Source organism: Stegostoma tigrinum, chromosome 1 (assembly GCF_030684315.1).
Source record: "Stegostoma tigrinum isolate sSteTig4 chromosome 1, sSteTig4.hap1, whole genome shotgun sequence".
NCBI classification, from domain to species: Eukaryota; Metazoa; Chordata; class Chondrichthyes; order Orectolobiformes; family Stegostomatidae; genus Stegostoma; species Stegostoma tigrinum.
In genome coordinates this window covers 130,421,135-130,437,467 of record NC_081354.1, presented here as the reverse complement: position 1 = coordinate 130,437,467, position 16,333 = coordinate 130,421,135, and the positions used below count along the sequence as shown (strand labels likewise).

The following is a 16,333-nucleotide window of genomic DNA, read 5'->3' as shown; positions in this document are numbered from 1 at the left end:
CATGGCAGATATTGTTTAAGGGGGTGGCCTAGCACCATGAAGCTACATCCTAGGAGATTTCAACTGCCATCTTAACTGTCAGTAGTTTAGTGCCAAGAATCAGTAGGCTCAGAGGAGGTTTGAAAGATTTTTTTGTTTTCTTGAGAGCATAAAGGAGCTCAAGTGCTAAAAAGAATCTTTAGGTCTTCATTTCCCTGAGCTTCTTGCAGTCACACTGATTCCACTACAATTCCATTACAATGACAGAAAAAAATTCTGGTTGATGCTTGACCTCACTCTAAATCAGGGCTTATATTTCTGCAAATTTCAAAGCTGAGGTCATTTGACTGTAAACCCACCATTATACTCTACTCTTCTCCCACATAAATGTCATTGTTTAAATGTAATAATTTAGTGAATTAATAAACAACCGTTGAGTCACCCAGGAGCAAAATATCAAGTGACAAGCAAATCCATGCACTTCTAAATGTTTCCAACCTCTATCCTAAGAGCACAAATAAAACATCTTACTTACAATTTATATTAATTAATGTATTAATAACTTTTCCTCTTCACAAATAAGTAATTTGAACTGACAAAGTTATCGCACAATTTACATCGACCTGCAGTCTTTTCAACCCTATCATTGCTTAATTGCTGAAAATCCTTCAAGTTTCAGCTGAAGGGGCTTCTTGTACAATTCTCGATACTTAATCATTAGAAATGCAAGATAATGTAATAGCTTCTTGTTTCATGTATTTACTGTGAGCATGTGTCCCTTTTCTAATTTTGTTAATCTCAGCCATTTTTCAATACCAGTTTTCAATGTGGGCCTGTATTTCTTATTCATTTAAACTCATGAGGCAAAATACCAAGTAATAAACACTGCATTGCTAAAGAAAAGAAGTCATCTGAGAAAAGCATTCCAGGCAGAGTCTGGAGGAATTATGTGAGGAGATCATTGAGGCCATTCTCGATGTCAGGAGCAACTGTTTGCATTTTCCAATAAAGGTCTAGACATCAATTCAAGACTCTTGATGAGACAGCTATGAATGGGGATTATTGCATGTCAGTGCCCTTATTAACTGGAAATGTCACCTCATTGATCTGCTCATCAACTGTTAATTCTACTGTGGGATTGATAGAAATCAGATACTGAAATGCCTGACATGCAAGTCAGAGTGGGTACTGGTGACTCCAGCTCACTGCCTACTCTTCACGATCATCTTGGGCACGCAGCACTAACATTACAGGGCAGCTGGCTTGCCTCTCTGTAACATCCTGGCACACTCCAAACTACTGATTGCACTCTTTTGTATTTTATTGTTGCATTTCAGGGAGCATTGCTTACTATTATTAAAGCTGCTGCAAGACACTTACTTTTCACTCCTAGAGTTGACCCAGCTGCACCTCAAGGATGCTGGCTGGTTCTCTTGTGATTGTTCACCTTGCGCCTACTTGGATACTCACAGCATCTCTACCTTGTCTTGCCTTGCCATGCATTGCCTTTTAGCACAGGCACAAAGCCAGGCAGCTTGTCAGCAGTCACCAGTTAAGGGGATGGACATGTTGCTGCAGGTCACCATGTTATGTCACTGTCACATGTGTACCATGTGCCAGTAGCTAATGCAGCATGTGCTTCAACCAAACAAATATGTCTCAAAGTTGGTGCAGAGCAGTGCTCAGTTGTATCAGCGGAGACGCCTCCCAATCAGTGGGTCCCAGGATAGTAAGTCAATATCAAGTTCCATTATCAGTCCAGGTTCTTGAAAACTGTCTATTGGCTGTTTGGAGAGGTCAGGATTAGGACCTGCTCCTCGTAGGAACTGGAGGAGCTGAATTTAGGTCACCACACCATCCATATCAGTTCTCCCTGTCCTCACAGGAGCTGTTCTGTCCTGCTTTGAGAGAAGGGAGGGATTGAATGAGGAAAAAAAGAGAGGGTGGCACAGCTATTAGTGTTAGTGCAAGTAGAAGATAAGTGGTGAAGTGTCCCAAGTGAGTGAGTTGCAGAGGCCATGAAGGTTTGGTAGTGTGGAGTGATTAGATGGGTGAGGGTGAGTGGGGAAGATCCTGTATGAAATAGTGGGAACAATGCATCATGGGTCTAGGTGGGAGGTGAATGCAGTAACAGAAAGAGACTGAGTGTGAAGTAACAGAGCGAAAATACAGCAGAACAAAGAAGGTAATCAACCTTCTGCCAGTAAAGGGCATTCTTCCAGATAGCTCAGGCCACAATGATCCTGGTGCCAACCTCAGAGGAGGCTAGTGGCCTTGTGGCCTTTTCTGCTAGTAGTTGGGGAAAGATCATTCCTCTCTGCAACAATGTCAGGGAAGTACAGGATTGTTCCAGACTGCCAGGATGCACAATAGTCTTTCAGAGATGGTGTCTGGGATAACAGTCTATTCCATTATATCCCAGCAGTGTTGTATACCTCTGGCTAGTAAATGGTAGAAACTGGCTAACATTAGTCAAGAACGGCACTACAGTGTTTGGTAGGTAATTACTGAGGTGTTTGGGTGATGGCACAAGAAAACACACTGAGCCTCACGGAGAGAAGCTCTCCATAAACTCGGTGAAAATGATTCTTAGCCAAAGTATTGTTCGGTTCAGCCCCGAATGCTTATAATAATGCTGTATAAAATAATATTGTTCATAATTGTCAAAGGACCAGACAAGTTATTATTTAGAATGTGTTCTGAACTGAAATCTCTTTGATCCACAGATGTACCGATTTAATTTAGCATTTCAATTCCTGGCATATTTTATCCTTTCACATAGCCACTAATTCTAACTGGGCTTGAATAATTTATTCGTAAAGACTTGTGATTTATTTTAATTCATGTTTATTAAGAACATCTGTTCTTTACTTACTGACAATTTAGACTACAAGCTCCTGTAGTGATATACTTAATTTGCGGCTGATTTTGTCCAAAGTACAACTATTTAGTAGTGGATTATTTGCATCAGAAAACTAGTGAAAATCATCTCTAAAGGCCTGTTCACCCAAATTAGTAAAGATGAGCATTTGTCAAAATCTGTTCTCATCTCGCTTTAGCCATTCTGTGTGCTGATTAAATCTAATTCTTTTGAGGCAGCAGAATAAGATTTTCCACTAAGTATATGCAGTTTGTTTTGAAGGAATCTCTCATGAGTTATAAATTGTATGCCATTACCAGAACAACAATTTCTAGGTTTATTTTGGCAAACCCAGTTGTCAACTATCTCAGATCATATTCTTCAGAAAGTTTCTGACTGTGTACAAGCTGCTTTCTGCTGTGACAATACTATAGCATAGGAAAGATCAATAGGAATTCTCCAAAGGACTGAGTGATGAATGAGCGACAATTTGAATAGGTTACAATACAGCAACATTACACAATGTAGAACATATCATTCTCAAAATCCTGCAAGAATAACAGTGTTGAGAACATATTAAGCTGAACTCCTTGAGGATTATGCTTCAGCGATGAGCTTTGAGTCACAAGCACAATTCTTGAAACAAGGGACAATCCATGCTGTGACCTCCAATAATTATTGTTGTTGCTGCGATTGCTTGCTGGGTACAGCCAGGGTACATTATTGAGATGTTTCGTCAAGCACTTTTTCAGGAATTAAATACTATATGTTGAAAACGGCTCATTCCCACTCCCAGCTAACTACCCACATTCCTGAAAAGTTAATTCTGCAGTCTTGCTTTGTTCCCCTTTCAATACTAAATGATGCAATCATATTTGATATAGCAAATTTGTTTCTGGTAAGGAATTGGTTAGCTCAGTTGGCTGGACAGCTGGTTTGTTATGCAGCATTGGGTCTGTTCCCACAGTAGCTGGGGTTACCATGAAGGACTCTCCTTCTCAAGTTCTCCCCTCACCAGAGACACACTGAACCACCACCATTCAACTCTCTCGAATGAAAGAGGAGCTATATGGTCTGATAGTACAATGGCAACTTTACATTTTAACTGAACTTAAAATATTTCATCATTAAAGTCACCTTATTTGTTTATCATATGGAATAAATCATGATTTTTTAAAACCAAAGCACATGATGATATATTAGTGCTTGATCCATGTACACAGTAATGATTGAACTAATTTTATGTCTCCAAATGTGCAAATAAAACAAATGAAAACTCTCAAAAGCACTACATTTATATTCCATGATCTGAGAGGGATGTGAGAATGTGAGTGAAGTATAGATCATCAATTAAAATCGGTTTCTCCAATAAATGATCGTGAGAAATACATGAGTATGCAGATTTCAGCTTCACTGAGTTGCCTACAAATACATTGTGTACCTGTACACTTAGGTGCCCTGGTCTATGCATGTCTGAATATCGAAAAACAACTGCTAAATGTGGAGATGCTGATGGGATTAACCATGACATTGTCTAATTACAAATCCATGTATGCGGATATGTTTGAACACATACCTTTTCCTGGTACTGTCGTCTTGATGAATCTAATGACTGGATGAGAGCTGTCGCATGGCCAACAAACATTGCATAGCACGTGGCGCCCACTATCATGCTCAACATGGTTATCCAGAGATCAGACATAGACACTGGTGCCCGAGCTCCATAGCCTATGCAAAGCATATGGCTCATAGCTTTGAACAGTGCATATGAATACTGCATCCCCCATGAATCATTCTGCACAAAAAGAAAAACAGAATTAGCCAGTCAGCAAAACCTTCTGAAAGACTTCATTTTCTATTTTATTATTAGAAGTGTAATGGATCACTAGCTCCTGACACATCAATTTGCTAAATTTTCTTTTTTGCCTGAGAGCAACTATCTGGTCTTCAGAGACTCTTACACTCTGCTCTGCTTTGTATTTTTGCTTATGATTCTGATTTTCACAGAATAGTCTGTTAGTAACATTCTGCATCCCACTTTTACATCTTTACTGCATATCTCATTTTTTATCCTCTGCAAATCAGTTGGTCTTCAATCTTTACAGAGACTACCTTCCAGCAAGTGAAATGTCAGACAGTTGGACAAGAAGATAATTAGGTAACTACCAGAAATCTAATATTATATAAGATCATACAGTTAATTAAATGAATAATGTAAAGATACAAAATCTAAATAGATGAGACATAAATATTCATATCATTCAAAATATATGAAAAGATTATATATGTGTAGATGATAGTACTAAAAATCTATGCATATGGAAAGTAGTATTGAAAACAAGTGATTCATTAAAACTTAGTACGGAATCTTATAGGGGCCTCAGCAACATGGGCAATGGCAAAGTCTGAGGCAGAACAATGTAAGGAGTCTGGTATGGCCTATCTTGATGTTGGGAGCTACTCTCTACAGCTTTTTAACATTTACTGAACTGTGAGGCCAGTTTCTTGTGAGGCAACAGCCAGTTGCCCATTAAGTTGGGTCGCTAAACACATTAGTAATGGTATGTCTTGCATCATTAATCCGCAGTTTACTATCCTAGTGAATGTGCTGACCAAACTAAAAACTGAATTTTTCACATGGGGTTCAGGACAAGTATTACCTGATGACTTCAGCTCACTGCTTGCTCTGAGGATTTTCCATGTTGGACACCAGGCACCAATACCTCAGGGTACACTTCCCAGCCACCAATCACACACACGTCCCTGTCTATGGACCCTGGCATCCAACATGGTGCAGACTTCTAAGACCCCTCATCTATGATCCACTTAGACGATGCTCTGCACTTCAATGCTGCACCTCAGGCTGTACTGGCAAATATCGTTGTAGTACTGCAACAAGGACAATGTGCAGTCAGAGACATGCACCCAGCTCATGGGCTGAACCGGGCTGCATCTGCAGACTCTTCATTCACAGTCATAGCACTCACTCATCCTGAGGCTTTCAGGGTGCCCACTGCCCCCTGCCTTGCATTACCTAGCTTCCTCCTTTTGTGTTTTGCTTCTTCAGACAAAGATACCAGGGTTATATTGTTTTGCCTTGCCATTTACAACAGACACAAAGACCAGAACCTTGACATAGCTGTCAGCAGCTCTCAGTCAAGTCAAGTGACATAACCTTCATAATAATAAAGTGTGAAGGTGGATGAACACAGCAGGCCAAGCAGCATCTCAGGAGGATAAAAGCTGACGTTTCGGGCCTAGACCCTCTGATGAAGGGTCTAGGCCCGAAACGTCAGCTTTTGTGCTCCTGAGATGCTGCTTGGCCTGCTGTGTTCATCCAGCATCACACTTTATAATCTTGGATTCTCCAGCATCTGTAGTTCCCAGTATCACTGACATGACGTTCAGTTGGGGCTGCAGGCACAATTAGCTAAGAGCAGTCTCCGATTCCAGTCCAGGGGCTCAGTCAGCTGCTCAGGGTGATCACAGGATGGATATTTTCCATTTAGGACTGAGGAGCTGAACATAGGATAGTTCACCACCGGTCTTGGCTCTTTCCTCCCTATTATGAGCTGCTTTCCTCCCAGAATGAATGAGAGGCAGCATTAAGGGCAACAAAAGTGGGTGATGCAGCAAAGATAAAGTGTCCCAAGGCAGTGAGTAGGCAGTGCAGAGGGCATACAGGGCTATTGATGGCAGGGGTTGGGGTGGATGACAGTGAGTGAGGGAGAATGCAGATTGTAATAATGAGATTGCTGGAGCTCAGGCCTTAGAGGAAGCTGGGTACAGTAGTAGAGACAGAATGAAAGTAAAGTTTCAGACAGAAGAACATGGCAAAGTCAAGAAGGTCATTGACCTTCTTCCTACATTACTTTGCTTTTCTCTAGACAGATGAGACTGCACTGACTCAGGTGGCATCTTTGGACCAGACTGGCATGGTCTGGTGTTGTGGTCTTCTCTGTGGTGCTGAGAGAAGAAGATGTCCTGTGCCTGTACCATCCCCTCCAGGAGGATGTCCAGGTCCCTGCCCACAATGATGGGAGACACATTTCCAATGCCTGCCATGTCTCAGGAAAATGTCAGGAACTGAGCACATCAGTTAGAGGAAAGGTGGCGAGCAGGTAGTCAGGAAAGCTCCAAAGTGCATCTTACTCAAGAACAATTTTGTTCTGTTGAAAAACAATATGAGTGACAGTTCCTCTGGGGAGTACAGTCACAGTTGCCTGCACAAACTGGAAGGAGAACAAGGAATAGTGGTAGTAGACTCAACAGTGAGGGGTATAGACAGGGATTTCTGCAGCTGCAGATGTGACTCCTGGATTGTCTCACTTCTCACATGAATGCCACTGAATGGTTGCACAGCATAAGATCAACAGATTGGAACTGAGATTCACACTGAGACCAATAACATCGGCAGGAATAGAGATGAGGTCCTGCAACAAGAATTAAGGTAGCCAAGTAACAGATTGAAAAGTGATATTTTCAAGGTTGTAATCTCTGGATTACTCCCAGTGCCATATGCTCATGTATATAGGAACAGAGAGTGGGTGAATGTGTGGCTGAAGAGTCGGTGCAGGACGGCAGCTTTAAATGATATCTTTGAAGGAACCACAATTAAGGCTGTGTACACAGACCCTAAAAGTAAAAAGGGGGAATTCACAATGCTGGGACTGTACAATAGATGCCCCAAACAGTCAGTGAGAGATAGAAGGGCAGATACATAGGTAAAACTGTAAGAACGGTAAAAATTATAGGGGAATAATAGTATAGATTTTAATTTCCAGAATATGGAAGCCATGCAGTTTAGAGGGGATATTGTATCCAGGACAGCCTTTTCATAGAATCATAGAAGCCAGATGAATAAAACAGAATGTAGAATGTTCTGTCCAGGAGTGCTGCTCGAAGACTGGAGGACAGCTAATGTGGTACAATTATTCATGAAGGGTGGTAAGGGTGAACAGGAAACTCCAGGTAAATGAACCTAACCTCAGGAATAGGGAAACGGTTGAATAAAAAGTCTGAGGGACATAATTAATCCCACTTGGAGAGGCAAGGATGAATAAAAACTGGTTAGCATGTGAGGGGAAAATTGTGTCCCACATATTTGAGTGAATTTTTTGAGGAGGTTTGCAGAAGAGGATTGATGCAGTCTTCATGGACTTCAGTAAGGCTTTTAACAAGGTCTTGCATGGGATATTGGTCATGATGGCAAGGAATCATGGGATCCAGAACAATTTAGCAAATTGGATCCAAGATTAGATTAGTAGCAAGAAGCAGATGGTCAAAGGTTGTTTTCATAACTGGAAGCCTATGTCCAGTGGAACGGTTTGATGCTGGATCGCTTATTGTTTCTGATGATCTAAATATCAATATATGAGGTTTGATCAGTTTCTTCACAGATGACACAGAAAAATGGATGGGTGGTAAGTAATGAAAGGGAAAGCCTTAGACTACAGGGTGTCTGGACGGGCTGGTCCAATGGACAGAACAGTGGCAAACTGAATTCACTCCAGGAAAGTGTGAGATGATGCCTTTTGTTAGGACTGACACGAGATTATCTGATTAATGGTATGATAGTAGAGTTTACAGAGGACTGAGGGGCCTTAGTGCATTTTTACTTAGATCCTTGAAGGCAGCATGAAGGTAGATAAGGCGGTTAAGAAGGCATATGTCATTCTTACCTGAGTTAGTCAAGGAATGAATCTAAAGTAAGGATGTTATGTTAGAGCTGCATAAAACATTAGCTAGAAAACACCTGGAACATTGTGTGCAGTTTCAGTTCTATAGGAAGGATGTGATTGCACAGGAGAAGATGCAAAGCAGATTGACCAGTATGTTGCCCATAAAACAGCATTTCAGCCAGTAAGTGAGACTACACAGGCTAGGGTTATTTTCCTCAATGCGTACAAAATTATGAGGGGCATTAATAGGGAAGGTAGGAAGAAATTTCTCCCGTTAGCAGGGTCAGTAATTGGTGGCATAGATTTAAGGTAGTATGCAGGATGTTTAGAGGGGTTTTAAGGAATTAAGGAATAGTGTTCACACTGTGGGTCGGCGGTTTGGGTAGAAACTTGCTGCCTGAAGTATTGACGTGGGACCTATAACAATATTTAAGCAAGGTCAGAAGTCACACGACATCAGGGTCAGAGAGTCATAGATTCCTACATTGTGGAGACAGACCCTTCAGCTCAAACTGGTCCATGTCGACCAAAATGTCCATCCACACTAACCCCATTTCCCTGCGCTTGGCCCATATCCTTCTAAACCTTACCATTCCATGTTTTTTGTCCAAATGCCTTTTTGATGTTGTTAATATACCCACCTCAGCCACTTCCGCTGGCGGCTCATTCCAAATGCTTACCACCCTCTGTGTAAATGAAGTTGCCCCTCAGGTTCCATGTATTATTTTCCCTCTTACCTTAAACTGATGGCCTCCAGTCCTCAATTCCCCAACGCTGGGAAAAAGACTGAGTACATTCACCCAATCTATGCCTCTCATGATCGGATACATTTTTATAAGATACCCCGTCAGTAACCCAAACTCTATAGAAAAAGGTCCAAGCTCATCCAACCTCTCCTTATAACTCAGTCCCATGAGACCTGGCAACATCCTTGTAAATTTCTTCCACACACTTTCCAGTTTAAAAATATCCTTCCTATAGCAAGGTGACCAAAACTGAACCCAATACTCCAAGTGCGGTCTCACCAACATCCTGTACAACTGCATAACTTCCCACCTTCTATATTCAATGCCCTGACGGATAAAGACCAGTGTGCCAAAAGCTTTCTTCACTGTCCTATCTACCTGTGACTCCACTTTCAGAGAACTTTGCAGCTAATCTCCAAGGTCCCTATGTTCCACTACATTCCTTAAGGTCCGACCATTCACCATGAAACTCCTACCTTGATTTGATTTTCCAAAATGCTAAACCTTACACTTGTCTATATTAAACTCCATTTGCTATTTATATCTATATGCTACGGCACAGTGCATGCGTTTTTTAAGATACTGGGATGGTGGTGGTCCTCTTGTAACAGTTGGGGCTTCAGCATGTAGGAGGGAGAGGTTGAAGATGTCAGTGAATACCTCTAGAGTGAAGACCGAAGTGAAGTATTTGTTTAACATCCAGCCAATATCCTGCAGCTTCAAACACAGATTGCCTCCTTAGTCCTTAATAGTTCATACTCCCACTCTGGTTAACCCCTTCCCTTTAGTTTATTTATAAAATATCTTAGGATTCTCCCTAATCCTGTTTGCAAGTCTACTTTTCATGCCCCCTTCTTGCTCTTCTAATTGCTTTCTTAAGTTCCCTTTTGCACTTCTTGTATTCCTCTAGACTGCAGGTGAATTGCTCTCTTTGGACTGACTAAAAGCCTTTCTCTTTTCCCTCATCCAGTCTTGAATTGTCCTGGCCATCCAGGGCTCCCTATATTTTCACTTAAAGGGTACTTTTTTGAACCTCAGCTCCTTTATGAATGAGCCCACCCGTCCACTTTAGACTTACCCGCAAGGAGCTGTTCTCAGTCAACATGAGCCACTCCATGCTTTATTTGAATAAAAACTGCCTTCCCACAGCCACCTTTTTCAGGCCACTTTTCTTCACATCCATAACAAATTTGGACAATGCCACTGTTGTGTTCGCGCTTGCTTAAATGGTCTCCCACTGCCACATCAAACATTTGTCCAGCATCTTTCCCCAGAACCAGATCCAGCACTGCACTTTCCCTTTTTCAGCCTTCAAGATATTGATACAAAAAATCTCCCTGGATGCATTTCAAGAAACCCTTCCTCTCTAAACCCTTAATAGTATGACTTGTTGAGAAAGTTAAAATCCTCCAGTATAATTACCTAATTATTACTTTTACACATTTCTGTGAATTGTCTATATATTTGCTCCTCTGTTTCCCACTGACCTTTTGGCAGCCTATAATACACTTCCAGTAAAGTGATCGCCTCCTTGACATTCCTAAGTTCAACCACAAAGCCTCATTTGAAGGCCCTTCCAAAAGATCATCTCTCCTGATTGCAATCATTGACTCCTTAACTGACAGTGCTACACCTCCACCCTTTTTACATCCCCTATAGGGATTCTATGGTTAATCCTTGAGCTTGAATGCAGTGTGTGTCAAGGAAAACAAAAATCAGGCATAGAAATTAATTGGCACACATTCATTTGTCAGGATCCAAACTAGTATTTAACATGTCAGGTAACAGCTGCACACTTCCCCTACACTGTTAGATGGGTATGAGCTGGGCTACATTCTCTATCAACTGTTTGGGAAGCAGGATAGGACATGCTGCCACCTGGAAAATCCTATCCAATGGTTATGAACAAGCAAAATAGGAGCAGAAATAAATCATTCATCCCCCTGACCATTCCCTGCCATTCAGTAAGATCAGAAGCAATCTGTTTGTGTTTCACATTCCACATTCTGATCGAGCTCCAATAATCTTTGATTCCCCTTGCCTCACAAAAATATATCTATCTCAGTCTTAAAAATAATCCGAGAACTCCATCTCCATCACTCTGAGGCAGAGTTCCAAAGTTTTTCAATGCCCTGTGAGAGAAAAAAAATCCTCATCTCTTCTCCGAATGGGTGACCTCTCATTTTTTTTAAGCCATACCCCCTTGTTCATGACTCATCCACAAAAGGAAGCAAGCTTTTCACATCTGACTTGTCAATGCTGTTGAGAATCTTGTACAATTCAATCATGTCAGTACTCACTCTTCGAAACTGGTGTAAACAAGCCTAGTCTGTTCAACTTAACATCATAACATAACTCATTAATTCCAAAGATAGTAGGAGCTGCAGATGCTGGAGAAGCTGAGATAACAAGGTGTAGAGCTGGATGAACACAGCAGGCCAAGTAGCATCAGAGGAGCAGGAAGGCTGATGTTTCAGTCCAAGGCCCTTCTTCGAATTAATTCCAAACTTCAATCCAGTAAACCGCCTCTGAACTGCTTGTTATGCATTTGAATCCATCTTTACAATAAAAAGAGATCAAATGTGGACACAGTATTTAAGATATGGTGTCAGCAATGCCCTGTATAACTGAAGCATACTGTCCTTACTTTAACAATCACTTTTGCTCACAATGAACGGTAGCATTCCATTAACTTCATAGATTACATGCTGTACCTGCAAATTAACCTTTTGTGACTCATGTTTCAGAACAGCTAAATCTCTCTATACCTCAGAATTCTGCAGTTGTTCACCTTTTAAGCAACAGCCTTTCTTATTCTTCCTGCCAAATTAAACAGCTTCATATTTTCCCACATTGTAATCCCTCCTCCAGGTTTTTGACCATTCACTCAAACTATCTATATCTGTTTTAAATTTCCTTATGTCTTCACCACATCACACTTTCTTAATGATATTACGACAATCTTTATGGCTATTTTTTTGACTGATGAAATTCAGCTCTGATATACGAGACCTTCTAGCCACCTCCCCCTTTCTCTCTATTTATGCAGACGGCTGTGGAAATCAATGCAACTAATTGCAGGGTTGAACATCCTAACATGGAGTGAGGGAGTATTGTCCAATTGGCCGAGTGACACCAACAGCAGCGATGGCAGTATGGGTGATAGGTGAATAAGTTATGCTGTTATCCTGAGAGAAATGAGCAGCCTGGTCCGAGGCAGCATAATAAATTGATGCTGACATTTCACTAAAATAATTCAGGCCTCATTCACATTTACAATCAAATGTGAGTTTGCTCGCTGAGCTGGAAGGTTCGTTTTCAGACGTTTCGTCACCATTCTAGGTAACATCATCAGTGAGCCTCCGACGAAGCGCTGGTGTTATGTCCCGCTTTCTATTTATCTGGTTAGGTTTCCTTGGGTTGGTGATGTCATTTCCTGCGTTGGTGATGTCATTTCCTGTTCTTTTTCTCAGGGGATGGTAGATTGGGTCCAAATCAATGTGTTTGTTGATGGAGTTCCGGTTGGAATGCCATGCTTCTAGGAATTCTCGTGCGTGTCTCTGTTTGGCTTGTCCTAGGATGGATGTGTTGTCTCAATCAAAGTGGTGTCCTTCCTCATCTGTATGTTACTCGTATCCTTACATACAGATGAGGAAGGACACCACTTTGATTGGGACAACACATCCATCCTAGGACAAGCCAAACAGAGGCACGCACGAGAATTCCTAGAAGCATGGCATTCCAACCGGAACTCCATCAACAAGCACATTGATTTGGAGCCAATCTATCATCCCCTGAGAAAAAGAACAGGAAATGACATCACCAACGCAGGAAATGACATCACCAACCCCAGGAAACCTAACCAGATAAATAGAAAGCGGGACATAACACCAGCACTTCGTCGAAGGCTCACTGATGATGTTACCTCGGATGGTGACGAAACATCTGGGGACAAACCTTACAGCTCAGTGAACCAGCTTACATCTGGAACAGAATAAAGACCCACTCTCTTGTGGACTGAGAGGACGAGAGTGCTGTCTTGGAGGTGAAAGGAGGACGTCGGGTTGGCTGTGCACCCTTGCGACCAGTGGATCTTAATGCTGGCTTCGGCCTAACGCTGGTTCAGGGGAGCAGCCAACCTGCAACGATGGCTGCGGCAAGTGCTCGTGCCCCAGGTCAGGGGGTCCGGAACACCATCCGTGTTTCTGTAAAGAAGGTGGATGAAGGTGCACCTGTGGACCGCACCTTCTTCGTGAAGAGGGTCCTGTTGGACTGTTGTGGGTTCGCTGCTGCGAACATTTACTGCCTGCAGGATTTCCCCGGAGGGGGTTTTTACGATGTGACCTTCCGGAGTGCCAAGCTTTGCGAGCGCTTCCTGGAGGTTTTCAAGGAGAAAGGAGGTGAGGGCCCCCTCTCTGTATTGACCGCTGTCCCACTGTTTGTGATGCCAGCACAGAGGAGCCGTATGGTGACTGTACACATGTACAACCCGCATGTGCCAGCAGTTGATGTCCTGACCTTCCTCGGAAGGTATGTGAAGGTGGAAGGGGACCTAACTGACATGGTGGACCCCTTTGGCATCTGGACGAGTAACAGGCAGGTCAAGGTGACGCTGAGGATGGGCGCAGACGGGAATGTCGCACACCCACCGTCCAGCTTCGCGATCGGCGGGAGCAGGGGCTACCTGACCTATGCAGGGCAACCTAAAGTCTGCCACGCCTGTGGTAGGTCAGGTCACATGGCGGCCGACTGCAAAGTCACCATCTGCAGGAACTGTAGGGAGGAGGGACACATTGCAAAGGATTGCCCACGAGAGAGAAGCTGCAACCTTTGCAGGGAAACGGGCCACTTCTATAGGGCATGCCCGCGGCGGGGTACCACCTACGCCCAGGTCGCCGGCAGGGGAAATGCGGAGCCAGCCCCCCCGGAGGAGAGGAAGGCACCAGGGCCCAGCAAGGACCCCACTAATGTGCAGGAGGGCCAGGCCGTGCAGGAGAGCCCAGCCCTGCAGGATGGGCCCGAGGCCAGCAAAGCACCCCTGCAGGCTCCAATCCCCCCCGACAACCCGGAGCTAATGGAGGCGGCGACAGGCGACCCAGGGGAGTGGACTACAGTCCGGAAAGCGAGGAGGAAGGTGCGTCGACGGGCCCAGGAACCGCAACCATCAGGAGCGAAGAGACAGCTACAGGGGGGCTATAAGAGCTCCTCTGACGAGGAGGATTCGGAGAGGGCCCACCCGAAGCAGAAGTTAAAGGTCTCGAGGGGGAAGGAAAGCAGCACCCCGCTTCCAGGTGACGGGAGGCGTCCTGAGGCTCACTCTGACACCCAGTCAAGTGCCGCTGGAGCACTGGAGGGCCCCCCCGGAACTTCCAGGCGGGAAGGAGGAAACAGCACGTCCCCAGCCTGATCCGGAGCCGGACCCTCCTGCCTCCGCAACCCTGACGGGGGGATGCCACCCGGAAGGCAGCACAGACGGTTTCCTGAGCCCAGAAAGCGTCCAGCAGTTAGCCCGGGCAATGGGCATGAAGGGACAGATGGAGAGGCTGGACCTTGGACTTGGGGAGGGTACTGCAGTCACTGCCCACAATGGGGGTACGAATTGCGAGCATTAATGTGCGCAGCGTCAAGTCAACCGCGAGATGTGTGTCCACATTGGCCTACCTGACCACCATCAAGGCGGACCTCCTGTTTCTGCAGGAGTGCGGGATACCGCACCTCGGCAGGTACGGGAAATGGTCCGGCGCCTGGACCTGTGGGCCTTCGATCTGGTCGGGGGGTAACGACTGTCGCTCCTCGGGCCTGGCTATTCTGCTGCGGGGGCACAACTTCACCATCTCTCAAGTTCAGGAGGTGGTGGGGGGGCGCCTCCTAGTGGCTGACATCACCTACAGGAATGCTCCCCTGAGGCTGATCAACGTGTACGCCCCAGTGGTACGGAGTGAGCGGTTGGCCGTCCTGCAGCGGCTTCCACCCCTGCTGGCTACGTCCAGGCCGGTCATCCTAGGCAGAGACTTCAACTGCATCATCGATGCAGATGGAAGATCCGGCGTGGGGACAGCGGGTGGGGGTATTCAACTGGACGTCACGTCCAGATTCCTGATGTGCACGGTGAAGGACGCCAAGCTGCTCGACGTCTTCAGCACCCCTGCAGACGGAGCGCAGCAGAGGTACACCTGGTCGCGGCCAGACGGGTCTATCTGCTCAAGGACAGACTTCCTGTTTGTGTCACGGACGTTCTCGGTCAGATCCACTGGTGTCGAGCCGGTGTTCTTCTCTGACCACTGCCTCCTGTTGGCCGACTGTCACTTACAGGACGACCAGCCGGCCGGCAAGGGGACGTGGAAGCTCAACACGACTCTGTTGACCCCAGAGAACGTCGAGGAGCTTAAGAGGGAGTACACCGGTTGGAGGACCATGAAACCCCTCTTTGAGTCTCCAGGCGACTGGTGGGAGACGGTGAAGGAGAACATCAAGAGGTTCTTTGTCCTCAAGGGTGTTCAGAAGGCAAGAGAGAGGCGGGGAAAGCTGTCGCGACTCCAGAAAAGGGTGCAGAACCTGCTCCTTCTGCAGTTGATGGGGGTCGATGTCACGGAGGACCTCCGCGAGGTGAGGGGCCAGCAAGCCTCGCTCTTCGCCGCGGAGGCCTCCAGGATAATCTTCCGGTCCAGGGTCCGCTCTGTGGAGCAGGACGAGACGTGCTCGCGTTTCTTCTTTCAGAAGGTGCACAAAGAGAGCTCTGTGCTTAGCCGGCTGAAGGAGGACGACGGCTCGGTGACGTCGTCTCGGCCCGACGTTTTGAGGATCAGCAGATCCTTCTATGCCGGACTGTACGACACGAAGCCCACGGATAGCACGGCCTCCGAGTCGTTCCTGTCATCTATCACGGAGGTCTTAGATGACGGCACGAGGGAGTGGCTGGACCGGCCGATATCCCTGGACGAGCTGGCCAGAGCCCTCAAGTCCTTGCAGAGGAATAGGACTCCCGGAAGTGATGGCTTACCGGTCGAGCTGTATTCTGCTCTGTGGGGCCTGGTCGGCCAGGACCTGCTGGAGGTGTACGATAGTGC

General features: G+C 45.1%; 1 protein-coding gene across 4 annotated transcripts in view; it reads right to left on the bottom strand.

The window, feature by feature from the left end:
• Positions 1 to 16,333, bottom strand: part of LOC125459972 (potassium/sodium hyperpolarization-activated cyclic nucleotide-gated channel 1-like) — a 295,720-nt gene that overhangs the window by 151,894 nt on the left and 127,493 nt on the right. For all 4 annotated transcript variants that reach the window (XR_009446163.1, XM_048546975.2, XM_059648597.1 and 1 more), the window contains one exon: positions 4,416 to 4,634. Coding sequence is in view for 3 of the 4 variants with exons in the window: in XM_048546975.2 (XP_048402932.1) it covers positions 4,416 to 4,634 (219 nt within the window). In the remaining variant the exon portion in view is untranslated. The remainder of the gene's footprint in view (positions 1 to 4,415; positions 4,635 to 16,333) is intronic.